This window comes from Merops nubicus, unplaced genomic scaffold (genome assembly GCF_000691845.1).
Source record: "Merops nubicus isolate BGI_N331 unplaced genomic scaffold, ASM69184v1 scaffold45266, whole genome shotgun sequence".
NCBI classification, from domain to species: Eukaryota; Metazoa; Chordata; class Aves; order Coraciiformes; family Meropidae; genus Merops; species Merops nubicus.
In genome coordinates, this window is record NW_008616412.1 from 119 (window position 1) to 27,970 (window position 27,852).

At 40.3% G+C, this 27,852-nt stretch overlaps 1 protein-coding gene across 1 annotated transcript; it reads left to right on the forward strand.

Moving 5' to 3' along the window:
* Positions 1-303: 303 nt before the first annotated feature.
* On the forward strand, positions 304-27,593 carry LOC103775372 (talin-2; the record flags this gene model as incomplete). The annotated part of the gene is made up of 18 exons (XM_008942817.1): positions 304-417; positions 2,229-2,363; positions 3,323-3,451; positions 4,031-4,133; positions 6,628-6,836; positions 7,633-7,752; positions 8,743-8,940; positions 11,043-11,182; positions 13,644-13,737; positions 16,669-16,758; positions 17,858-17,980; positions 19,279-19,422; positions 19,612-19,773; positions 20,870-21,010; positions 22,184-22,365; positions 23,407-23,539; positions 25,130-25,231; positions 27,423-27,593. Coding segments are annotated over 18 exons (2,490 nt in total), but the record flags the coding sequence as incomplete, so codon positions are not given.
* Between the last annotated feature and the right edge of the window lie 259 nt (positions 27,594-27,852).

Genomic DNA, 27,852 nt, shown 5'->3' on the forward strand with positions numbered 1-27,852 from the left:
TGCAAAGGAAGTCATTCAAACTACCTTGTGTATATAATCTTGCAGAAAAATTGTAGATATTCTTGTAGGATCTTTAAACTGAGTAGCTTGAATTAAGTTTTCTCAAGTAAAAGTCTCTGAAAAATCCTACCATGTATTAATTAAATTGCATAGAAACCTAAACAAATTCTGTGAAGGCACACAGGTATTGTACCTGTGAATACTACAGGCTGTATTTAAGGGGTGTGGGAAGAGGGCTTGCTCTAGTCTAAGAGGTCTTGAAGGTTTTTATTTACCTACTAAAAGCTTTTCCCTTTCTTATAGAATGTTGCAGACCACATCCCTCAGTTGGTGCAGGGTGTAAGAGGAAGTCAAGCTCAGGCGGAAGACCTCAGTGCCCAGCTTGCTCTAATAAATTCCAGCCAGAACTTCCTTCAGGTGAGGTGGATCAGTCATTGTAGTAGATCACATCAGAGCAAAAAGCATTTTTTATTTAATCCTGCGTGATTTTGTTCGTGATAAATAAGCAGTAAACTGTTAGGGACCATCTAAAGAAGTATAGCAGTGACTGAGCCATAGCGAAGGAGAGTTTAGTTCCTCAGGTCAGATGGCTGAAATATGCTGGATCTATGGAGAGAGAAAATTGCTGAAAATTTGGATAAAAGTAATGGGTAAAAGAAAACTAAGGTGTATGGAGAAGAAACATGCATTGCTGTAGCCCTTGCTTTCTGGAAAATAATTTCAAGAATAAGATGGAGAGAATTCAGCTTCTTTCTAAGCAGAGGTCTGAATATGTGAGATGCTGTTGTAACCTACTTTAGTGAATGTAAAGTTACTGTTGCAGCAGTATTTAGAATTTTTCATGCATAAAAGGGAATATTACTGTTTTTTAGGTAGTAGTCTGCATATGTAATGGATCTTTATTGAAGTTCTGAACAAAACACAACATTGCACTCTGTGCTTTTTTCGAAACATCTGTTCTGGTTCTGTGTAAAAAGGGCTTCAGGGCAGGACCCACACGGAACAGAACTGTGTGCTCCCCCCCCTCCAGAGAGAGTGGATGGCATTGAACCGATTGGAAGTTAAAAGAAAATAAAGTATATTGTTTAACAGGGAAGAGAAAGCAAAAAAAAAAGGGAGTAAATATATGCACAAAGATGGGAGGAATACAAAGTAAACAAGATATACAAAACCCAAATCTCAGATGGTTCAGGACCGCATGGAAATCAGCACGCTGAAACTCCAGCAGCACACCGGGACCCAGAGCAGCAGGGCAAGAGAGAGCGAAGCACCCCCTTCCTGCACCTTTTAGAGTGTGGAGAGGAAGGGGAGGGAATAAACTGCTTCCCCCGGGACCCTCCTGGGTCCTAGAAGATTACCTGTCCCACCCCCAAGCCTCAAACCACAACAACATCTCACAAAGGAAAACAATAATAAAAAAAGAGCATTGATAACAAATCTATTTGGTTTATTGTTGGCAGTACAGGAAAAAAATGGAAGAAATGAATTATCTGTGTAATGACACAATCATTCCTTGACACTAGTTTGTCCTGCTTTAAATGTGGAATGGTAACCAATCCTTTAACTGGTTGCTGTTAGCAGATTTTTTTTATGTTCCTGTGTAGGCTGAGGTATTGCAAACGACTCTCAATCTGAGTATTGTGCTATAGGATTGTCTCTGGAGTCATTGACATGAGCCATCTCCTCTCTGCCTTTGTGTGTGTACCATAGTGATGGTGAGAGTCAGACAAGCATTTTAATTGTATTAACACCAAACTCTGTGAGGAGTCATTGTTTGAATTACTTTTCAATTTATAGAATTTTGTCAAAGTTTAATATTTAGAAACATTGAGAAAAATTTACTGTATGTGTCACCTGGACCTCTTTGTACTACATGGATGCTGAATGGCAAAATTGCATACTGAAGTAGCCTACATGAGTAGTCAAAGTTCTCAGGCAGACATCAGTATCAATGAAGTAGTCATTGTACTAGTAAAGTACAAATGAGTCCTGCTGCAGAGAAGACTGCAATGTGGAACTATGACAGGGTGCAGCATATGAGTAAAAGGCAGGAATTGAGAAGGTGCATGGTTAAGGAGCAGGGAATTGCATGAGAAGGTCATTACAGAAAACCTTGGAACGTCATGAGTGTGTGAATGGAGGAAGCAGTCTGTTTATTGAATCCTATGCCTTATTTAAAGAAAATGAGCTAGTAAAAGCAATTGTGTTCACTGCTTTTCTTTGAACAGCCTGGAAGTAAAATGGTGGCATCTGCCAAAGCTGCAGTTCCCACTGTGACTGATCAAGCAGCAGCAATGCAGCTAAGTCAGTGTGCAAAGAATCTTGCTACCAGCCTAGCTGAGTTACGAACTGCCTCGCAGAAGGTAGGTAAATTCTAGTTGAAATCAGCTAAAGCAAGATGATTTGGCTGGTGCTCACAGGCTCACTGGCTCTGCCTGAGGGGAATGGCTCATGCTCAGGCAGTGTTCACACTGCACTGTTGCAATTTGTGCACACTTTGCTCAGACTCCCGGGTGGCTTCATAATAGAAAGGAGAGGGAGAAGTGGCAAGAAATCTGAAAAGCTTGTGCTACCCTTTCCATACCGGAACCACAGGAGGAGGGTATATGCAGAGAAGCAAATCAGAGCTCTGAGCTGCTGTTACATCTGAAGGAAAGCAGAGAAAGGGGAACATATCTCATGTCCTGCCAAGCTGTGGAGAGCTCAGATACAGCACTACTATGGTCAGTGCTGTCATTGTGAACTGGAGCTATCATCTCTAAAATTCAGGGAAGTGGAGGCTGTTTCATGCCCAGTTTTCTAAAGTAGGTGTGAGTTTAAAAAAAAAAAAAGTGTCAGTGTGAAGTCTGCTCTTTTTTTGGTGTACACTGAGGCCAAAATACAGCATTGTAGCATATAGGTAGTTACACCTGAGCTAAAATTAAAATTTCCAGCTCAGGTGCTGATAATTCTGGGCTGTTACATCAGAGGGTTCAGTGTGACTTTAGTCATGATGCACAGTTAGGCTGTTTGTCAAAGGTGAAGTCTAGACTGCAACAGTTGTTTTCTCAGCAGCTGCACTACCTAGTGTGAACATACGTGTACACAGGCTAAGTGCATCTCCCTCCTCTGGTGGCTCTCAACAGTATGTTATTATATTCACAAGCTAAGAATATTATGCAAGAGTTTGGAACCCGTGATGTGTAACACCTAAAGTGCTCACAAAGGCCTCCGAAGTCATGACAGCAATAAATTGGGAGGGGGAGATTGTATCTGAAGCATTTGTAATTTCTGATAGTGGCTTACAGCTGCTAACAGTGATATCGATCTGATTTCTGAATAGGCTCATGAAGCATGTGGCCCAATGGAAATTGATTCTGCTTTGAATACGGTCCAGACACTCAAAAATGAACTGCAAGATGCGAAGATGGCAGCTGTGGATGGACAGTTAAAACCTCTCCCAGGAGAAACTGTAATTGAGGAAGGACGTTCTTAATTTAAAAACAAAGTTAGCTGTTAAAAATTTTAAGTATTAGAGGCAAAACATGTCATGAGGCTTGGGATAATGATGGCACTGATAGGATTTTGCACTAGTTATCTTTATTCCTGCTACACCAGAAGCATGTTCTGTAGCAGAATTACTCATAGGACTGTAGGGCCTTGTACAAATTTTGATTTAGTAGCAACAATGTTTCAGTCTTGTCAAAAATAATTTAAATAGTCACAAAGATGAGAACTCAGTAGTTTTAAGATTATTTGTCCTGGTAGGCTCAGAAAGTGAAATGTTCTGTTTGGCTAAAACCTCCTACTCCTCAGATGGAGGTATCGAGTTCCCTATTTAATTATACATTAGCTGTTTGTATTACCAGATATGTTAATTTATTTCACCCTGGAGAGGGAAAACATGCTAGTTAGGTCTCAGAGAAACTCTGTGTATTCAGTAGCTGAGATAAAAGCCTGCATTTTGTGGAATGAGAAATTTGTTAGTACTACTTAAACAAGTGTGTTTTAGTTGAACTTAAAGAATTTTATCTTTTGCAATTTTTCATAGCTTGAGAAATGCACTCAGGACCTGGGAAGTACATCCAAAGCAGTTGGTTCATCAATGGCCCAGTTGTTAACTTGTGCTGCTCAAGGCAACGAGCACTACACAGGTAGTGTGTGATTTATGATGTCTCTTTGAAACCTCTGCTTTCCCTAAAATACCTGACAGAAGGTTTTTTATCTTTTTTTACTTAAATAAAAAAAATATTTGCTTTTTTTTTATGTTGGTAGTAAATTGTGGCAAGTTACTAAGAATTGCTAGTGTGGATAATGTGCTTCATAAAAAATGGTGTTGCAATCTGCTATGTGGCTGTATAAAATCAAAATAGATTGAGACATCTGTTATTTTTGTAAATAGACGCCACTGAAACTCTGAAGGACAGAACTAAAATGTAATGCAATTTAAAGGTCAGTGCCAATGGAAATGTTGCTATGTCCTTTCAGAACATAAAAAGGTCTTTGGGTATTTTTTAAAGCACAGGATACAAACAGACTTGGGATAGCTAGGTGACATTTAAAACTGCATCTTTTACTAGATGTTACTAGTTTACACGTATAATGCAGCTGATCTCTCTGACTCATTGATCACATCTACATAGTTGGAGTTAAAGGCAACAGGGAATGGGGACACAAATTCTACAACTTGGTTTTGTACTTTTAGAAACTAAAAATCTGTAATAGGGGAAATACTTTTTGCAGGTTTACTCTTAGATGGTAAAATGTTATGTTTCCTTATGTCTGCAAGAATTGAAAGCTGTTGTTTCAAATGTTACTGTAGGATTTTTTAAAAAATATTACTGATAAAATGCATTATGACAGTTACCACTTTGTTGGATATAATTGCATCAGAGCTACATAGCTTACAGTTGCTTTAATCTGAAGCAGATGCAATTGCATTAAGACGGTTCATGTTTCTATCACATAGTTAAGCAGAAGTTAGCACTGGGTATCTGGCAAAGGGATATAGATACTTGCAGCTGATATTCAATACCTAAATGTAGTAGTTCTCTTAACATCAAGCTGTAAGAGCTGTTTGGTTGGGAAATCCTACAAAGCAATAGATCCCTTTTCTAAGCTTACATAACTATTTTTCCTCTCATACTATCTGGTTATACAGAAACTGTGCTCAAGGAAGCACCAAGTGTTTGCAGGTATTATGACATCCTGCTGTTTCCCTTGTGATAAAAATTCTTTACAGTTTATATTTACTATTTAATAATTCCCTCTTGTCTGCAAACGTCACAGAAAGTTTCTTTTCACTTTGTACTGAAAGTCATTGTAGAGAATGAAAGCAGCACCTAACTGAAAGCAAAACAATCAAACCTTTTTATTTTGTGGGGCTGTGATACATCAAGCCAAATGTAAAAGATGCTTCCTGGTACTCTAAATAGAGGAAACAAAATGTGCATGGATTTTTCCTGATTTTTTTTTTTCTTTTTAAATTAAGAATGTAGAAAGTTCTCTGTGGTTTGTCAAATAGAAAGGTTTTAACTGCAACATAGGCAGTACTGTTTCTCTGTCTGGCCTGGCTTTGTCTTGAAATATAATATCACTTTTCATTATCTTCTAAAGTTTCCATGTTAAAAAATGTTCAATTTATTGGAAGAGTAAATGTTAAAAGACACTGGTGTTAAAATATTAACATGGTTACTTTGTGGGTTTTATTTGGTTGTGACATCCCAGCTTTCTAAAAATTTCTAGTAGAGTTATTAGAACATTACAATTATTTATAATACCTAAATATGGATTACCAAGAGATCTTGCACAGCAAACGTGAACTTTTTCTTTAATTTTCTTTGGTAGGAATAGTATGATTTTACCATTTTCACTCAAAAAAAATACCACCTACATTAATTGCATGTGTTGTTGAGTATAGGCTAAGGTCTCTCAGAAGACTGTTTTATGTTGGTTTTCATGAAGGGCAGAATTGAATTTGCAAAATAGAAGAACAGGACCATTATCCATTCATAGTTGTAGGCCTTAGTGCTAGAGGTCATGACTGTCTTATAATGTTGGCCAGACAGATGATGGAAACAAATTTAGTGATAACCCCTCTGTGATTTCATTGGTTATTTTTATGTGCTTGTACTCACAGTGACGTTAGGTTATATCAAGTTATATCATCCATAATGGTCTCTCTTAATTTTTTCAATTCCTTGAACTTAAGCTGTTGCTGTATTTAGTCTCAATAAAATCTAAAGTTGTGTTTTCAGAAGCAGCAGAGATGCTGTGGCTCTAAAGTTGTGTACATGATTCTTGCAGATAATCGCTTTCCTCCATAGCTTGGAGTATGAGGTTTTTCCCCATTTCAGGGTTTTAGATTGTCCTCTTTTTCAGTGCTTTGCAAAGAGTTAGTCACTGATGTAGAGCTGTTACCAGAACATGGTCTTTAGAGTAGAATATTTAATTTATGGCTTCACTACAGATATTTCTCTAGGCAAATGATGCTGTGTATTTCAAATGTGTGCGTTTCACTATTTTCTTTTAAACTGCATTTGCAATGTTATTTTGCAATGGGATCATTACCTGTGAATTCATCTGTCATAAAATAAAAAGATTGTTTTTAAGGGTACTAATAGAGTCCTCACTGAAATCTGAACATAGGAGTTGCTGCCAGAGAAACTGCTCAGGCTTTGAAGACTTTGGCTCAGGCAGCACGAGGGGTTGCAGCATCTACTACTGACCCTGTGGCAGCACATGCCATGTTGGATTCAGCACGGGATGTCATGGAAGGCTCTGCTATGCTTATTCAGGAGGCGAAGCAGGCCCTGGCTGCACCAGGGGATGCAGACAGTCAGCAGAGATTAGCCCAGGTAAGTTGCTACTTGCTCAGTAACGTGAATTATCAAACACCCAGTGAAATGACTTGGAACACAGTGCTAAATAAAGAGAGAGAACAACAGACAGTAAGGCTGGAAGGAACATCAGCTTTCTATTCCTTCCAGCAGCTTTCAGATAGCAACATAATGCTTGTGCTAAACAATGCAGATGGTGCAATGTATGATATTTGAGCCATCTTTGAGAAAAAAACAAGCTTGCACAAAGAGTGCTTTTATCCATAGTATATTTGAGTAGAATGCTTGACTGCAAAAATTAAACTGTTCAACTGATCATTATCAAATGAAAGATCTGTATTCCTGTTCTGTTCAAAAAGTGAATGCATGTTTTCTACATGTGTGACACCAATGCTTTTGAAGACTTTAAGTAGTAACAGGTTCTTTTTTACTGATTTGAAAAGTTCTATAATTGGCTGGTATTTCAAATAATTTCTCATGAGGAGAGATTCGTTTTAACCAGGAGTTTTTTTAAAAAAGCATGCAAAGGATTTCTGTGATCAGTATACGGTTAATTTCAGGGGCATTCCCTTATCTGCTGTGCTTCAGCTTTTATCCCAGGTGCCAGGAGCAGTTGTGGTGCTGCCCTGCCAACACTATCCCATCAAATGGGTGAATGTAAATAATGACTACTGCTAGACCGGAGATGAGAAAAACCAAGCTGCAGGCCTCAAAACAGGAATTTAGGAATCACTGGCTATAGTATGTGACTTGTGTTAGATTAACAACCATTTAAGCCTTTCTTGGTGTGGATGTGTTCACTTACATGCTATAGGTGGCAAAAGCAGTGTCTCACTCCTTAAATAACTGCGTGAATTGTCTGCCTGGACAAAAGGATGTGGATGTAGCCTTGAAGAGTATTGGGGAATCCAGCAAGAAGCTCCTTGTTGATTCGGTGAGATGTCTTTTAACATAGAGATTAATTTCAGAGAAATGAAAAGCAGATCTGGGCTCCCCATGTGTCAAATTATTATTTAGTAAATGTGCCCAATGTATACTTTGTGTAAGTTTTGTTTAAGGTTATGCAACTTTAGGTGTTACTTTGGCTGAAATGCTGCTGTTCTAGTTTATGGGAAAGGGGAAACGTGTCTGTGACTTGTGAAAGCATTATTAAAGTTGTTGTCATAGATCACCTTTAGTTTGTTTTTTTGGGAATGCTAACTGTGACTTAACATTCTGAAGAATATGAAAATCAGAACATTGTAATCCCTCTCTTGCCTAGAGGTGATCAGTTCAGTTTAAGGAGTGTTGTAGTAGAGAAATGTTGGTGCGTTTGGTGCAAAGAGAAGAATTCTTATATTTCCATTTAAATGCATCCATGTCAACAAAAAAAAATTATGTACCGGCAATTTGCTGAAAGGTTATGTAATTTGAACAACTTTTCCTGCACTTACCAGTGATCCTGCTACCCTGTGAATGAAGGAGGAGTTGTATTTTTATATGTTTGTGCAGTGACTTTTGGTAAAACCAGGTCAGGAGTTCAGAGTCATTGTGAAAAGCTGCCAGTGCTTGTGTGGTGTTCTGGAAAGCTGGCTTGTGGAACTGAGTGATGACTGGAGATGAAAATTCTCCCAACTTTTACCACGGAATTTTTCATTTTGAATTCTGCAGTTGAACCATTAAATAGCTGTCATGATCTCTGTCCCTTAGAGGAGACAGCAGAGGACTGTGGTCATTTTATAGATGTTTTGCTGATAGCTGTCCCGTGGTTGGACTATTCTGCATTTAGACCTGAGTCATTACCAGTCCAGTTGCAGTCCTGTGTTCTAGCCTGTGTGGGAAGCTCATTACCGTATTGCTTTTAGTGTTCTTGAATTGTGTTGAGCTTTACACCCATAAAGGGCTGGCATGATGTGACAGACAATAAAAACTTGGTCTCTTACAGCTACCTCCAAGTTCTAAGTCATTTCAAGAAGCTCAAAGCGAACTGAACCAGGCAGCAGCAGACCTGAATCAGTCAGCAGGAGAAGTCGTCCATGCTACACGAGGCCAAAGTGGGGAACTGGCTGCAGCCTCTGGAAAATTCAGTGATGACTTTGATGAATTTCTTGATGCTGGTATTGAAATGGCTGGCCAAGCACAAGTGAGTTTTTTATCCTTGCCCAAGTATTATCTTGGGCGTAGTATCTTGCAGTGAAGCATCTCGGTTATCCAGTAATGCAGTTTAATGTGCTTGTGTGAACCTATGCAAATATGACAGGTCGTGTTTGTTAGGAAGCACTGATCCATAACTGATTATCCAGAGTGAAGACAGGTCAGTATTTTTGTAATGCAGGATACTGGTATTTATTCCTGTGCTCAGTCAGAAATACTGCTTGGTATTCCTCTGGCTAGTGTCAGCTCTTAACTACTTTGAGCTGTATATCTGAAGGTACAAAGGTGTGCTGAACCTCTCAGTGCTTACGGAAAGGGTTGCTTCTATTCCTGGTAGAACCACCATGGAGCATAGTTTATGGGAACACTGTCCAAACTTCAGCACCTTTCTTTGTTAATTTTCAAATGCTTTGAGTCGAGGGAGGAAAAGACACATTTAGAATCCAGGCCTGATCTTGCCTTATGGTGGATGCTGCTGTTGACCTGCTACAGAGTGGAACGAGCATTTGACAAGGCTGGCTAAAATGCTGTAGGTCTGACAGCAAGGACTTGGACTGCTGTTCAGCGATTTAAAATCTGGCAGAGTTCTATTCTGATGAACTTGGTAACTATCAGGAATGTTGTCATATATTACCTAGTTTATCCCTAGTAGCAACTCATTTCAAGTTGGAGATATCTCTGTCACTTTACTGGGTTTACAATTGAATTACAATAATTGGCCGTTTGGAGAAGGTTTAGCATTACAAATGTCAGCATATAAAAGAGTCATGTAACAAGAAAGTTAGGAGGACTTGCAGTAAAAAGAATCTGCAAGCTGTTTGCTCTAGTTGTTAGGAGAATCTTACAAACCTAAGAGATGATTGCCAAAAGAAAAAGAGCTAAGAAGTCTGGAGTGTGCCACTCCTTGGGAGTCATTTGTGAAGTGTCTCTAGAGCAGGTGCTTTGTAGAGAGAGCTGAGTAGAAAGATAGGACAACGACTGGTGATTATTCTCCATCAAAACTTAATTATTCAGGTTCCCGATCCATGAAGTGAATTAGCCACCAAATATCAGCTGAGTCTCTGCAACTGAGTAGGGGTTAGGTACCCGACTATCTTTTTAGCCTCATTGACTTTCAGAATGTTTTGTTTAAGGCAATTCATTGAAGGTAAAGGTAGAAATGATATTGCAAGTAGTTAATTGAAAAGACAATTCCAGATGCTGATGACCTTGTGGTCCTTGTGAATTTGCTTATCCTGGTGACATAGGGGAAAATAACCACCCTACTTATAAATGTCTGATCTTTCAAAAGAGAACACCTTCTGTCTGTGTCTGGTTATTTGTCCTGAACAGAAGTAATACCAGGTATTTTGGATGTCCAGCAAAATGTTGGGTTAGGGAGGAAGCAAAACATAAGTTTGGAGTAAAAGCCATTCACATCAGCTGAGTAATATGCAACCTCTTCACATAAAACCCAAAACAGATTAGAAAAAATGGTTTCACTTCTACTGATCATCGACTGAAGAATCTAGTCACAGCTATTTGCTCTAATAATGCAGTACTTGCCTGTAATTGTGCATATATGCAGGTTTCCGTTTTCAAGAAATGGCTTAGAATAGAACATCCAAGTCAGAATGTTTACCCTAGTATTCTTCTAAAAATGTATTTTCTCAGGTTAGAGGACTTTGTGGAGGGATCTTTCTGCATGAGTAGTCTCAGTTAGATGCCAGAGAGCCTGTGGGTTACACAGAGGATGCTAGAATACAGAGAGAGTGTGCTGACTGAATAATGTGGATCAGTTGTGCCAGGCAGAGACACATGAGAGTCTTGAAACAAAAGCATTGTTCAACAAGTAGTAAAGTTTCTCCGTTGCTCATTTGTGAATACTGCCATTGTTAGAAACCAAGCTTTTGTTATATGTGTTTCTTCTTTTGTTACGTAAGTGAAGCTAGAGGCACCTGTCTGGGTGGACAGAGGCTTTGGTCCATGTCCCTGTCTGGAATATGATCCCCTGCATGTCAGTGGTTTCAGGTGGATAAACTGTGTTTCCAAATGTAGTTTTACTGCAGCCTCTTTAGTGCAAACTTACGTTACGCTGCCGTGGCTTTCCAGACTAAAGAGGACCAGATTCAAGTAATAGGTAACCTCAAGAGCATCTCTATGGCGTCCAGCAAGCTGTTACTAGCTGCCAAGTCTCTCTCTGTTGATCCTGGAGCTCCTAATGCCAAGAACCTCTTAGCAGCAGCAGCAAGGTAAGGATGTGTTGCTTGCTTTAGGCTTTCCTAAGATATTTACTTTTCACTGTGGTATGTATAGTGTTTAGAAATTCTTCTGCTATTGACAGTTAACTAAGTGGTTGGAACCTGCAGTTCTATTTAAATGAAAGTAGGCTGGAGAAAAGCTGCTTGTTGTGGAGTAGTTCCTTAGCTGGTGTAACTTGCTACACTTGGTGGAAATAAGAACTGAAGAGTTGGCCTGGTTTTTGAAAGGGACTAATGTGTTTTACCTACACATTTGTTAACATCTGTGTTCTGATAAGGCAGTAGCTGAGAGTAAGCCTCTTAATCCCTAACAAAGAAAAGCAAATGAATACTGTTCTTTTATACAGTGTGCCTAAAAATCATGTTGTGATTACCTATCACTAACAGTGTGTATGATCAAGAACACTTGACAGGGTTAGAAGCTATGTTTATCTGGTGGAAGACACCTTACTTTAAGGATTCTGTCAACCATGCCCCGAGTTTCATCGTGTGGATACTGTTTGTCAGTCAAGGTGCTCAGTGTTTATGTGAAAAATTACACTGCATTTCAGTGTTTGCCTGGATAACCACATCTCCTTCACGTTGTCAGATCTTCACTTTTTTTTGTTTGTTTGTTTCGTTAATTAGCTTTTTATTCTGTTACCTATGTTTGTGAAGGGAATGTTCAAAATTCAAACTGGTAGGGGACTGCTGAAGGGACAGACAGACATCACACCTAGAAATGTCTACATCAACTAAGATGAATGTCTGAGATTGTGTGGATGTGACTTATAATATTGTCTTCCAAATGTTCATGCCCACAAAGATTAACCTAGAGAGGAAGTGAGTGAAGACTGTTACTTCCTCAGGGAAAATTACGTTGATGATTGTCCTGGACCTTAGGATTCCTAGGAGAGTTTCCTGCAGGGTCAGAGTATTTCTCTGCTGTATTTGATGAAATGTGGCTTTTAGAGACCTAACAGTCCTCTTCCACTCTGGGGTTGGTGGTTGAAGGGCCACCTTCCTGTTTCTACTACTTGCAAATAGTTTTTGAAGTAATGCTTGTATATTGGGTGTATTCCTGGGTACAGGTACCCAGTGTGTAGTAGTGATATCCATGAGACCACACCACATCCTCTGCAAAGCTGACAATTCTAGTCCATTATCTGGTTCAGGTTTTTTTCTTTAATGACTGATATTCTGGGAATGAACGTGCATTGTCTGCCTTAAATTAAAATCAACAGTGGACAAGATATTTTTGCATCAGGTTTCTCTGGGAGTGAACAAAACCTTCTGATTTTTTTCCATCTGTTTATGCCTCTGGATGCAAAGACATTTTTGTGATGCATAGAAATGACTGATGTTCAGGAGGTTAAGCATGCATTGTTTGTATTGATGTTATGTTGGTGAAGCCATGCACGTTTTTTTTCAGACATAGATAATAATTGTAAAGATATTTGTAAATACACACATTGACTCAGAATATCAATGATTATTTGAAGGGAAAAAAAAACCAAACTTGATAACAGATGATATAAATATATATCAGGACTACATGTATATAATACAGTATAGAGGACATGACACAAGTCATACAAATCCTATAAGGCAGAAGTTGTCAGGAAAAATGGCTCCACAAGGACATCAAAGCTACTGAAAAGGGTAGTAATCTCAGTTAATGTCTTTTAGTTTCTATTCTTTGTACCCTGGAGTTAAACCAGGTGTATAAGCATGTAGTTTCCTTTTCTAACAGTATGATACCATCTAACTAGGTAATTATGTTATTGATATTACTAATCATGTTATCAAGTTACAATTGTCTTAAAAGAAAAAATAATCCAAAAGCCATTGCCGAGTTCTTGAGAACAGTGGGGAAAGCATATTTTGCATTCTAGCTGTTAGTCTAAAATAAATGTAGCTATAATGAATTTTGCTTGGTATCAGAGCATTCACTGGAAACTCAAATAGTGACTAATAGTATGTCACATTCATCCTGTGGTCAAGAGCACCAGAACTGTGAACTCCCATAGAAACATAATAAGAAAATATCTTGCTCTCTGGATTTAAACCTAAGGGAGCCAATGCATGGTGACCCTGAAAGCATCAATGATGAGTTAAAGAGGGAAAAAGCCAACCAACCAATCAACCAACCAACTTGATTACAGACTATGGAAATGTTTGGAATTGGATTATGTGTGTGTGTGTGTAATACAGTATGTCAGACAAGACATAAGATTTTGCTAGCAGAGTATATAATATTACTTTACAAACATTTTTTAACATAATGGGCACTTGTTTTTCTTAAGACTTTTGGGGTGCTAGTTAAGAAATGTTTTGGTTAAAATTAGATCTGGAGAAGTGCTAAAATGTAGATCATAAAGGTTTTAGATCGTTATGCAGTGTGCCATTAAAGCTTTATTACGAAGAATACTCGAACTTTAAAATATGCCTTTTTTCCTTCCACTCTCCCTAGAGCTGTGACTGAGAGTATAAACCAGCTCATCACACTGTGCACCCAGCAAGCTCCTGGGCAGAAGGAATGTGATAACGCACTGAGAGAACTGGAGGTATTAATAAATTTCAAAAATCTTTGTAAATAAAAATGGGCTCCAAATGTTTGTTTCCTTGGCTTTATTTGTCTGATTAGCTGTTGCCACTGTCTTCTCAGTTTGGCTGGGGTTTTAATTGTGTACAAGGTAAGAATAGAACATCTGTGAACATCTTGCAGTTCTGTCCAGAATGAAATTTACTGCCTCATCCCCATCTCCTTTTCCCTGCCCCCCATAAGGTACACTTTAGTTATTATTCTTGCTTACTGTGAATTAAGGAAGAATGATATTGAGATGGACATTGCAACAAACAGCAGTGCACTGGAGAGAACTGCACTATGTGTTTTGTCTGCTTACAGAATGTTGTTACTGACACACTACTTCAGGATGATGTTTATCATCTTCTACCTTGCCGTTTCTTAATGTAGGTGTTTGATGCCTTTTATCTGCTTTGTTACAGCCAAGCTGATATGACGCGTGTTAATACAGGTTTTTCCAAGGTGTGTTCTTGTTCATGAGCAAGATGTTTGGCTGGATAAATAGTGACTAGCAGGTCAGTTGAAAGACCTAAGGCTAAGGTTGTGCACTGATCACAAACACAGCTGCTTATAATAGTAGGAAATAGCATCTTTTTACATTAACTGTTTGTTCTTTGCTGTTAAGATCAGAACATCAAGGGTGACTGGCCCATGTGGAGAGCTTAAACACCTTCAAGCTTTTTATTTCTGTCCCTTGGTATGAAAAGGATACACAGGTCACTGCAGAGCAGTCTAGGACATTGTGAGCTTTTAAAATATGCAAGTCTGCAGTCATCATGCAAAAAGTTGTTAGGAGTTGCCTAGGAGACATTTTGTACTTCTGATTTTTTAGCTTTTGGAGCTGAGAACTGTTCTCCTCTTGGTTAAAAGGAGTGGCAGCAAGTTCAAATAACAGGAAAAAAAGGAAATTGGGCCATAATATCATGGCTGCCTGAAATCACTGCAGAACATAGGGGTGAAGTCAGCAGTGGGAGTGAAGCACCATTTCTCAGGACTTCGTGAAAGACTAATGGGGAGAGATCTGCAAAGCAGCATGGATGTGAAAGATGAGAATTCCCAACTAACAAGCCACAGAAAACTAAGAGCTTAGGGGAGAAATGTAGGGCAGAACACCCTTAAGAAGCCACTGCAGAGGGTTCTCAATAGCATGGTTTGCATGGATTGTAACCAAAACCCAGGAAGGGCAGAAGAGACAGCTGTAGCATCTTGAACTTCAGGAAGCACTTGCCTAAGAGAGGCAGTTAGCAAGAAAAGCCTGGATGTATTGAATTAGATTAATTTTTGAGAAAGGGGAACCTGAGGCAAAACCACACAGTCCTGAAGCCAGACTGGATACTGGTATCAAAGTGACCTGAGGAACCTATGAAATTTTGGGGTAAAGCATTTTTGGCAGTCTTTTACACTTTCTCTTTCCAATGATTAAACTCTTAGCTCTTCCCTTCATTTTCTCAATTCATCACCCAGGATTTCTAGTCTTCCCAAAGCTTCATATAAGTACTAAAAATTATTGTTTCAGTAGAAGGAGTGTGTCTCAGCTTGGATTTGGTAGACTGTCACTATGCTCCCTGCAGACTCTGGAAAGCTGTATTTAGGAAGGACCTTATGGTATGACCTCCAATGAGGTAGCTAAGCTTGGCCAGAATTTCAGCTGAAAGGATTAACAAAGGTGTGGTAATAATAGGAAATAAATGTCAGTGGGAAGTTTGTGCTACTTGTATTTTGCTGTTCTGTTTCCTTCTATCCTGAGGGTTTCTGTCTCCACAGTAGTTTAACTGCTGCAGCAACATGGTTTGCTTTACAAGTTGTTATTTAAAAGTGGAGCACAATAACAAAGTTGCCTGCAATGCCTGTGGGAACTGAGAGATGAGAGGCAACTAGAAGCTGCTGTCTAGATATAATGACTTAACATGACCTTGGTCTCACAGTTTAGTTCCTGTAAGGCTTTAAGTTAGACTATAGCTTTTAAAAAGCAATAGACAAGCTGTTACAAATATTGCAGGTGTACCTTAATGTTAGGAGTTTAGTTATGAGAAAAGTCTAAGGTTTTAAAACCATGCCTACATTTCCTTCAGGTGGAAGTCAAACATCAGAAAGAGACATTAGTATCCTTCCATACTTTGGGATTTCACTTCCATCAGAAAGTTTAAGTCTTTCCTATGTGATATTTGGCAGAAGACAGTGCTCCTCCAAACTTGGAAAAATGTGCATTGCAGTCTTTTTACGTTTCATAAAACTAGTCTACTGTATATTAGAGCTTTTTCCCACCTCTGTTACCTAAATGCATTGATTTTTCTCAATGAAGTGACTGACTTTCACACTGTTATTTCCAGGTATCAGAATCAGCTTAGGAAAAGAAAATAAACCCAACTAGTATACGTAGTTTTCTGGCAGAGAGAGCCATGCTGATACAATCTGTTGACAGTAATAAAAGGTAGGCAGGTTGTCTTCGACTTAGTCTGGTAGCCCTAAGAGTCTCTAGAAAGTACTCAACAAAGGGTAGCAGGTTTTCCTATCACTCTTGTAATTCTGCTTATGAAATTTAAAATAGTACTGAAAGCATGTATTAAGCTGTTGAGAACTGACAAAAAAACAGATTCCCTCATGTCAGCTGAGCATCATTGACTATTAATCACTCATCACAAGCACAAGGTAAACCACAGTAGCCTTTCCTTCCAAAAGATTTGTAGTGCACCCGTGTGTGGTTAGCACAGTTCAGTTAATGCTGGGTAGCTTTTGATGTGTAGCACCCTCATCTGTATGTGTGCCCACAGTGAGTGTGTACTTTTGATTGCTTGGTGGAGATCGAGTTATAAGATTACGCTGGTAAAAGCAGGACTGTTGTGATGGACTATGGCCTTCTCAGCTCAGTATTTCAGACTTTGCCAATAATCAGTTTCTTCCATTATTTCAGACAGTCAAGGGAATGCTGGATAACCCCAGTGAACCTGTGAGCGATCTCTCATATTTTGATTGTATTGAGGGCGTAATGGAAAACTCAAAGGTAATCCTTTTCCCACCTCTGTGCCATTTTTAAAGTGCATCTTGATTTTTTTGACATTTCACATGCATATCAAACATGGTAGAAACAGCACAGTGTTTATAGCTAAAATGTAAGGTGTGTTCCTTGATGAAACTCAGTCTGAGGTAGGTCTGTTACAGGTAATTTCAAGTTTGGGTCATTTAGAAGGTATATTGTCTCAGTAATTAAGAAAAACTAAGTGACTGGTATGCAATGTTTTTGAAGTTTTCCTCTCTGCCTTCCTCTCCTGTGCATTAGACAGCATGTCATATTTTCATATTTAGTTCGGCTGAAAGCAAAAAAATCACAAATGGGAGGCAGTGAAATACCATTGTATCATTCTGTGCAAAGCATCTTAGAGAAATGTTTGAGGAGTACAGCTATTTCAGCACATCACAAAATCTCTGTGAAGTCTCCTTATTTTTAAAGATACCATGATGTATCTTCTTCTTTGAAGCTTTGCTTTTGGCATCCTTATTATCTGATGTGTTGGAATTGTTTCAGATCCATCCTTTTCTAAAAGAAAAAGATCTTGATGGATCTGCATGTAATCTTGCATCTAGTGCTCTACTAGTAGGACCTTATTTTGAATCTAAAAGAAAATAAAGTGAATTAAGTGGTAGACACTGTGGGAGTTAATTTGCATTCTGATGGTTCCAGCAGACTAGATACAATTTTGTTTCCACTGAGTTTCACCCAGTCTTGGGGCAAAAAAGGTCCCGAATGTATCAACAGCAGCTGCAGCATAGGTTGTCATGTTCTGCTATCTGTGAAATGTACTTACTACCAGGCTAGCTGTGACGACTAGAGGATGATAACCAAAATAATGAAGGTTAAATGTGTGTTCTTGTAGTCATTTGCATTAGAACAGCATTTATGTTCGGCACTGTCAATCCAGTGTGGATCCCTTACAGCACACAGAGGAATGTGCCCAGCTCAGTGGCACTGTTAAGTAGTTAAAATTTCTGGAAGCCAAGTCAGAGAGGTTTGTGAGCCAGAACTGGCTCGAGGCCAGGAATCACTTGCCTTGGGGCGGTAGGGAAGCATATTGGAAAGATAACTTTGTTTTTTAATTTCTGAGGTTCTTGGAGAATCAATGGCGGGCATTTCTCAGAATGCAAAAACTGGGGATCTTTTAGTCTTTGGAGAATGTGTTGGAGTTGCATCCAAGGCTCTTTGTGGCCTCACAGAGGCAGCAGCTCAGGTAAGCTCCTGAAGTCTGTAAAGCAAGTGTGATTTTATTTTCATAGCAAGCTCATGTTGTATGTAAATCAGCAATTGGCTTCCTCATGGCCAAAGAAATTACAGCCTTGCACTGCACGGTGCGATGTGCGTAGCGGCACCAAAATGGTGCACGCACTGGTGTACACTGTAGAAGCAGCAGGGTGCAATAACATGCATATTTGTTAAGGAATGACATCAAGAGGGAAACTTTTCTGAGGATAAGGCAAATGCCAAAGCTGCAGCATATGGAATTCGTGTTTGTAGCCCAAGCTCTGAACTGTTATGTGATAGAGAGGGACACAAAAATCAGCCACAGTTAAAATGAATGAATCAAGTTTGATTTAGTTCTTAAAAATTCATAGTGAGCACTGCTAAATGCATACATTTAAAATAATAGGCAACCTGTTTCAGCTGCTCAGATACTTTTGGAATAACTGACATTCTTAAGCTGCTACAACAAATTAGAGTCTGGCAGTAGTCACAAGTCTGGAACTAGTCACTGTGATTGCACTGGTTTGATAACTGAGTGACCTGAACTCTTTAGAGTTGATACAGCTTCCCCAGTGAAGAATTTGGCTATGGAGGATCACTCTCTGCATCTGGAAACCACTTCTTGATTTCCCCAAATATAGAATGTCTCAGTACAGACTTAATGTCCACACCTAACATTGTGTTGCCTTACTGGCATATCAGGATGACAGGTAATAGTATCTGTAATGGAAGTGCATCAAGAAATCTTCAGATACAGTTCAGACACTTCCTCCTTGTTGAAAGACATTAAACTTTTATTTAATTGAGAAAATTAAGTAAATTTGGCCATCGGACATCTTGATCTGTGGTGAGACCAGCAGACTTGATGGGTCCCACACTCAGCAGTAGTGCATTTGCTATGAACTGGTTTTCGACTCAGGCTGATGAAAATCATCACCATCTTTAGCTGTGGCTCATCCAATAAATAAGTTGCTGATGCTTGCACCTATTAAAGCTCCTTCCAATGGCTATGCAAGTGAACAAATAACATTATAGTACCAGCAGCTTAAACAGTGGACATGTTTGTTTTGGCTTAATAAATTTCACAAGTGTAAGGGGAAGTTTTGTTGGTTTCAGACGATTCTGGAGATTTATTGCTTTTAAAAAAAATGGTAATAGTACTTCACAGTGTGATTTTTGGATAATCTTTAACCACCATGTGCTATGACACGTGGTAAGCTTATCAAAGAAGCAGGATGGATTTAGCATTGTTACTTAGGATTGTTTTCTTCCACTTTCTGTTTCTAGGCTGCTTACCTGGTTGGCATCTCAGATCCTAACAGTCAGGCTGGTCAGCAGGGTCTTGTTGACCCCATTCAATTTGCCAGAGCAAATCAAGCAATCCAGATGGCTTGCCAGAACTTGGTAGATCCAGCAAGCAGCCCATCACAGGTGATTACAGAGGACTGCAGTGAAACTATCAGTATTAGGATTCATGACCTCACTTCATTTGTGACCAAGCACAGGAGTTTTGGTTTGAAAATGTTGCATGGCTTTGAACTGCAACTTTGCAGACCTAGAGTATAATAACTGTGAGGCTCCTTTGACCATCTGCTTGTTTTGTGTCATCTGTTTTTACAGGTATTATCAGCTGCCACAATTGTGGCCAAACATACTTCTGCTTTGTGCAACGCTTGTCGCATTGCTTCATCAAAGACAGCAAATCCTGTTGCCAAGAGACACTTTGTGCAGTCTGCCAAGGAAGTTGCAAACAGCACTGCTAACCTGGTTAAAACTATCAAGGTACAACTGCTGCCTAATTGTGCTTCCTTCTTCCTTCGTGCTTTTTTTTTTTTTTTTCTCTTTTGAGATAGAATCAGAACAGTTAGAAATACCTTTTTACCTTCTGTGATATGTATGGTCTAAAAAATTATTAATTAAATTTTTGAAGACCTGAACTGGAGAGCACATTCAGTGATATAACTGTGCCTTAGTCAAAAGGGAAAGAATTGGGCAATATTAGTGTTAAGAGAGGCAGCTGGCCCATCCATTGTGAGACATTTCTGTGTTAATGAGCTTGCACCCTGAGAATAATTGGCAAACAACTGAATGTGAAGGTTTTCTATGGTGTTACTTTGCTCAGTATCTGGAGGTTTGTGGAGGTATTTTTGACAGTTTAACATATAAGAGAAAAATAAATAACACTTGAAACCAAACAAGCAGCTTATGTTGCTGCTGTAATAGTCTTCTGTTAATAGTAATCTTTCATTTTCCAGATACCTGTATACAGTTTGGCAGGAGGTAGTTTTTCATCATGCAAGCAGAAATAATACTTGCTAAGCCATAGAGGAGTCATGAATTTAAACCCTTCTGGAAGCCATTAGCTGATCTGCTACTGGAAGTCTTGTAAAAGGTTATGCGTTTAGGACTGGAAGGTTCTATTATGTTACACAGAAGATGCTTCATATTCTTTCCTGTGAGATTATGAAAGAGATTAGATGAATCATGTGAAAATGAGAGCAATAAACTATTAGTTTGTTAAAAAAAAAAAAAAAAAATTCAGTGTATGGGAAAGAACCACCTTTTAGCCACTTCAAGCCTTTGGAGCATAAGGTGCTCAGGCATGATTTAAGAGAATCATCAGATTCTCTTTAACAATAGAAAACTTCTGTTCAGTCTTGTGAAACAAAGCAATAGGTTTAAGGTTAGGATAAATAATCAGCTAAGGAAAGAAACACATGCTTAAAGGATCACATTCTTTACATCAACCTTGTTTGTGGAGGGAATTTCAAATGTCATAAAGAAACAACAGTTTACAAGAAGGAAGAATTAAACTATCTTCCTTCAGTTTTGCAAAGAAACCCATTCAGACACAACTCAGTCGTGATTTCATTTCCAGGCCCTGGACGGTGATTTCTCTGACGAGAACCGCAACAAGTGCAGAATTGCTACTGCACCTTTGATAGAGGCTGTGGAAAATCTGACGGCATTTGCCTCCAATCCAGAATTTGTCAGCATACCAGCACAAATCAGCACTGAGGTAAGCACCATGTTGTCCTTCCACCCTCAAGAAGTTGAAAATTAAGTTATCATGCATTGAGAGAGAGGAAATGAGTGTGAATACCTGATGGTCAAATGTATTTCTCTGTTCCTGGGAGTTCATACGGCATTCTGCTCTCTTTTGCTTAGCCTCTGACCTTGAATTTTGCCCTAGGAGGATAAAACTTGTTAGGCTGCAGTAAGTGCTGCCAGTCTCTGGTTAGTCAAGTGACAATACAGGTAACTTATATGTCTTGTTAGCTGGATTCTTCCATGTGATAAAGTAATAAATGTCTCTTTGTCCCTCAAGAGCAGCTTTAACATATGGAACCTAATCAGTTCTGAAGAGGCTTGAAGGGACGTTGCTGGGGTTTTTCTCTTCCGAAAGTGATATGGTCATGATGACAAGAAACAGGTTTTCTGGGAAGAATAACGTTCTGTGGATCTTCTGTATTTTTTTTCCCCTAAGTTCTCAGTCCTCAACCCCTGTAATAACTACAACAGAATAGTATTTAAAGTAACTAGTAAAGGGGGGGTGGGGAGGGAACAGAACGATAAATCTTTCAAGCCTCATAAAAACTTCAAAGTAAATGTCATTTGTTGTTACTGACTCTCCAACTGCTCCTTCGTGCTTTCGGCAGCCTCTGTTTCAGCTGGCAGTATCAGAAGATGCAGCAACTGTTGCCATCTTCAAGTTGTGGGGCCGTAACTGAAATCTAAGCCTGTCCTCCAGGCCTGTGGTACCTGGCTTTACCAGATTACTGGCTATGAAATAGATATGGAGATGATGACCCCATTAGAGTGTAGCAGTCCAGCTAATAACTGGGAAAAGAGCATGCTCAGTTGGATCTTGCAAGTTTGGTGGCAAATAAAGTTTATTTTCAATGATATCTCTGTAGCCTATGATCAGACAAGCGTCACTGTTTTCTACTGTTTGTCAGCTGGATGGTGCTTTTCTAAACTTGAAGAGTGTTTCTTAAGTACCTTATAGAGACAACAGCTGGAGTGCAGTGACTTTAGTACTACTTCTGTGTTGGCTTTCTGGGAATATAATATTATAAGAAACGGTAATGCCATTTTAATGCTATAACTTAAACTGAATTTTAGAAGCAGAAAGTGTGGACAAAATGAGCATTTAAAAGTTGTTTGTGTTCTCATACCTTTCTGATCACAGGGATCGCAAGCACAGGAACCAATTCTAGTTTCTGCTAAAACAATGTTGGAGAGCTCATCTTCATTGATCAAAACTGCACGTTCTCTGGCTATCAACCCCAAAGACCCTCCTACATGGTCTGTACTAGCCGGGCATTCCCATACGGTCTCAGATTCCATCAAGAGTCTCATCACCTCTATCAGGTATGTCTTTTGTACTAACAGTTGAGCAGCTGTTCCTAAAGAATAGGCCTATACGGCCATTAGCACTGTGCTATTTTTCACTAACGGAAATCGTTTATTCTGTGATGCACGACAGCCCTCCCAGTTACACCGGGTGTTTAATCAGATTTGATGACTGCAGCACTCTGCAGCGTAGGGTGTTCTGTATTTGTGTTCTGTTCTCCTTTCTTGGTTGCACCTCCCATTCAGTTTCAGGTAACTGTAGCAGAGAATACTGTGGAATGAAAAAACTGTTGCTAATTTGACATCTATCTGTATGGCATACCAATGTCTAGTATGTTGAAAACAGTGTGCATCAGACAGCATATAAATTACCTTTGCTATATATTCTTTATTGTAGAGTTCTCTGTTGAGTTGCAAGAATGCTGTAGCAAGAAAATAATAATATTTTTTTTGACTAAACCTGTCTGTCCCTTAATGAAAATGTTCAAGCTTAGGTCTATACTTAACCTCTTGATATTGATTAAATCAAAATGGTATGAAAACAGTGAACTAATGAGCGTTTACAGTTTTGTTAACTTTTATAAAGATCATACTGAAATAGCAAACTGCATGCCAGGACGACGTACTCGGAAACTAACCTTTGTTAAATGATGTTTGGGACTGAATGGAACACCTAATACCTAAGGAATTAGCTTCTGATACAATCAGTCCCACCATATAGGAACGTGAATGTTTTTTCCTGGTGTCTGTTATGTCTGCATGTTGACCTTTGTTACTGGGTCAGTCCCAAGGAGGTTGCATTTGCACTTTACTTCCAAGGCAACAATTATTTTTTTCTAATCATTAAGAGAGGGAGTGTTGTGGGTGTGTATGAAAGTGTGCAGAGTGCTCTGTACATATATAAAAATCCTACAGGTAGAACAAAGCTAGCTTTTCTCCTTGTGTGGCTGTCCTCCCATGTGCTTTACGTACTGTCAGGGAATGCAGTATGCTTGTGTGCATTCCTGAAAGAGCCTGCCTACTTCCCAGCAGGCTCACCTTACCACCTCTGTCTTGCAGGGACAAGGCCCCAGGCCAGCGGGAATGTGATTGCTCCATTGATGGGATCAACAGATGCATCAGGGACATCGAGCAGGCCTCCCTTGCAGCCATCAGTCAGAGTCTGGCCACCAGGGATGACATCTCAGTTGAGGTAAGGGAGATGGCACAGGAACAGACACACTAATCAGGAGCAGCCTCACTTACCCTGCAGCTTTTCTTCCCATTTGAAGCCGAGTGCTTGGCACGATCTGCTGGCAGTGAGGGGAGAAGTATTCTTGCTGGATTCTTCTAGGCAAAATCACATGCTGGCAGAAGTGTATCACTTCTGGAAAGATCCCAGAATCTCCAGGCAAAAGTAGAGGTGAAAGCAGTTACATTTAACCACAACACACATATTGCTCTGACTTGCCCTGCTGACATGCACAACTGATAGTATTTCTCTGGTGCCTTGCTTGCCATGTGGATGTCAAGATGTTTCTGAAACTAATATTTTACTAGAAGTTCAGTGACATAAATACCCATGTCATTTTTTCTAATACGTATTTTGGCATTAAATAAGTGAAATCTGGAGTTGATGTCCCTATGTTCTCATTAAAAGAAGCTTCCCCTCATCCCCTCATGGTAACGTAGGCCCATCCTGCCCTATTTCAGCCTGTATCTCACTGAGCAAGGACCATCATGCCAGAGTGCCCACAAAAAGTCAGCAACTTAGGATGGAATTCTCACCTTAGTGTTTACAGTGTCTTTTCGTAGTATTGCTTCCTGAAATTACATCTCTATTTGTGTGCTCCAGTGGTTTATTTGGGCTGTAATCCTGCATACTAGCAACATGACAGACTAAAGGAAGCTATGCAAAAGAAGGTATTACAGGAGATATGTCATAGATAGAATTATTTTCTATTTATATAATGTAGTTATCTTGGACACTGCATTGAACTGAAATAAACATTATTTAAAATGGAAGTTATTTATAAAGCAGTACAGGAATGTAACAAAGTGCAAAAATAGCATTTATTTCCTTTTGCCTTTCATGAGAGTGAGCTGTGGCTCACTCAGTCTTGGTGGCTGCCAAGACATGAAGTGCGTCAGAATTAAAAGCCAGTATTTATGTCTTGACAAGCCCAGTAATACAATTTTCTTAGGCTCCTGTCACACAGACAGTACTCAGGAGGTCAGTCCTCACCTCTGTCCCTCAGAGATGTGTTTTTCTTTTTCCTTCCCTATTGGTGAATTTCTCCTGCTAGCTTCCAAGTCTACAGCACTGCTTTTTGCTCTTGTGCTCTGTTGTCTGCTTTGGAGAATGTTTCTTCATATTAAACTTGGAGCTCCTGCTGGTTTCTCTGACTGGTACGGCAATACTGAACGTTTGACAGGGCAAGAGTAGTGAGCGGGGGGGGGGGGCAGGAGCATCACACTGCATTGGGAAAGGACACTTATTCCTGACCTTGCTGCTATCCGCTGGAGTAGGAGGGGGCCGTCTTCCCCCCCCCACCAGACCTGCCATAAAAGTCCAAAAAGGAGCAGGTCTATCTCAGGGTTCTCACTGAAGAAAGAGGGTAAAGGAGAAGAAAATAGCGATTATGTGAAGCAAGCCCACAGTGTGAATTTCTGTGTCCTGCTGTAGGGGGTCACTTGAACAGTGCTGTGAGTGTGCCGGGCAGCCTGAGGATGATTGTTATGACACTTTACAACCAGAGAGACAACAGCTGTGACAGTGACTGACCGCTTCTCCTTTTACCAGGCTTTGCAGGAGCAGCTGACATCAGTTGTCCAGGAAATTGGCCACCTCATTGATCCCATAGCTACTGCCGCGCGGGGAGAGGCAGCTCAGCTTGGACACAAGGTACTGTTCTACCATTATGCAGGTGTTTGAAACCGCAGACAGCTGGCTGTTAGGAAAGGCCATGATTTAGGAGCTTTTTTGTTTCCTATGAAAGAGCAGAAGGCAGCATGTAGGAGGAGAACAGATTCAGGATTTCAAAATATTTGGAGCTGAGACCAAATGACTTCATGTCTTGGGCCATAAGGAAGATCTGTTCATTGAAGTTTTTGGTGAGGGGCAGGTTGGAAAGGGTCTGGGAAAGCCAAGACGGAAGGGCAGAGTGCAATGTTCTAGGTCTCCCTCCCTCTGGCTATTGCAGCCAGCAGCTGTACATGTGTAGGTTCTTCTGTCTCTTGTGCTGTATTGAAGGTTACCACAGCACATGGGGCCCTCACACGCCGGGCTCATTCAGCAGGTTCCAGGGTTATAGTCTGAGTATGCATATATCGCAGAACTGGGCCCATTAAAGAACTCTGGCAAAGGTCTGTCTGATCCTGTCCTGATCTGAGGTCGATGTATAAAGCACGCTACTCCATTTCTTGGCCAGCTCGTGACAAAGTGAGAAGGGAAGTGTGGGACATGCAGAGAGGTTACCTGTGGCCTCTGTGGAGGGCCATCTATGAAGCGGGTTCTGTAGTCTGAGGGGAGGATTCTGCCATGGTTTCAAAGGAGTGTGGTGTGCCTGCTTGCCACCTCCTGAGCAAGGTGCTGTAGCCGCATTAGATTATAGAGGGAGTTGTATAAGGAAAAAAAGTGGTGATTTTGAATTATGCTGAGTTCCAGCCCCTGCTGCAAATTTTTAGGGGTTGTGGGTGAAGAAAAGCTTGTAACATTCTTGTGTTCTATTGTAAATGTGTACACTTGTCCTTCTCTGATGTGGAGTGTAAGTACAGTAGGACTTGTGCTTATTATATCTGTCCACAAATGAAATGCTACAATAGGCCTACTAGAAGTGGGTGTTATTTGTTGTGGTTATTGCAAGACTTGAGTAGTTTCTCACATAGCAATTCCTCATCCTACAATATATTATTGAGAGAAAAATAAATACAAGTTTTCTGTGTCAGTGTGTTTACTACTGGAAAGAAATCAGTATGAGAGATCTTCCAGAGTTGTATCCAAGTAACTGTTCTGTTTAGCTTAACTACCAAATACTCTGTAATGTCTCAACTATTGCAGTTCTAATTCTTAATTTACCTTACCCTTTACACACAAAAAATGAACATTGCAGAGATACAGGTAGTGACAGAATCGTGTTCCTCCTCCCACTTGTTAGGTAAATGTCTACCAATGGTGACAGCACTTTTCCTGAGCCTGTTTTTCCTGCTGAATGCAGGAGAAAGTGTTCTTGCTGTGTACTTTGACACAGTTTAAAAGACTCTGTGTTTGGGGTTCCCTTCCTACTTATTTTTTGCTTTAATCCTTTGCAAAGCAAAATAGAAAAAGAAATCTAAGTCTTAAATTTTTATTGGTTTTTAGCTCTCCATATAGTCCTTCAGATGGAGTAAACCTTTCAACAGGTCTTCCTGCACATGAGGCACTGTTATTTTTCTTCCCTGTGCCAGCCTTCAAAAGCTGCTTATAGCCCCTGCAAACATACACATGCTCAAGCTTCTGAGGCTTCGGGTGTACCAGGTGGTGCCACAGTGGGCTGTTTGTGGAGTAGTCAGCCCAAAGCAGTTCAGGAGTGAACTGTGTCCAGAGGTAACAGTAGCACTTGGGCCCACTCTGGTGTCTTAGACAGTCCAGGTCTGCCCTGCATATTTGAGGAAGGTTTGAGAGGTGATAGATTGCACGTTGTGAACACAAGCAGTTCCCGAGGTGAGCAGAGCGGTCCAAATCCAACACAGCCCTGTCTGTTACCTCTCGTCCACAACAAAGTTCATGAAATTCCTCCCTTGAGTGGAGAAAATGCTTGTCATGGATGCTCCCAAGAGTTGTTTTGCTCTTGTGACAGATTTCAGAATAATTTCATTTGACCTCAGGGGCCTGAGTGTGTCTGAGGAAGGGGATATAGGTCTTTCTCAAGGAATTTGAAGGTGAGGGGAGACAGAAGCACACAGGTGTGCCATGCCAAGGAAATACGGTGGACCACAGGAGCGCTAGGACAGCTTGCTGCTCCAGCTAACCCATGGCCCAGGGGTAAACTGGGATATGGTTCCTGTTATGCCAGACTAGTGGTTAATGGCCTTCTGCAACTATTCTGCTTTCATAGGTAACGCAGCTGGCAAGCTACTTTGAACCCTTGGTTTTAGCTGCAGTTGGTGTGGCATCCAAAGCACTAGATCACCAGCAACAGATGACCGTGTTGGACCAGAGCAAGACGCTGGCTGAATCTGCCTTACAGATGTTGTATGCTGCCAAAGAGGGGGGAGGAAACCCCAAGGTATGGTCGCGTGTGGAACTACAGGGTCGTTGGAGAAGGGAGAGGGGGCACAGGCAGCTGGTCACTGCTTGCGTAGGCTGAGAACATGGGGCCAAGGCAGGGTTTCAGGCTGGCTTGCAGCTCCCTCACAAGGGGCGCAAAGTCACGATCTGAAGGCAGCTCTCTCTGCCCGAAGCCAGGGGCCATGGCCCGCCTGCTCCAGGGCAGGGCTGGGGCAGACACGCCGGCAATTCTCTTTCCGGACCCGCGGACACAGGCC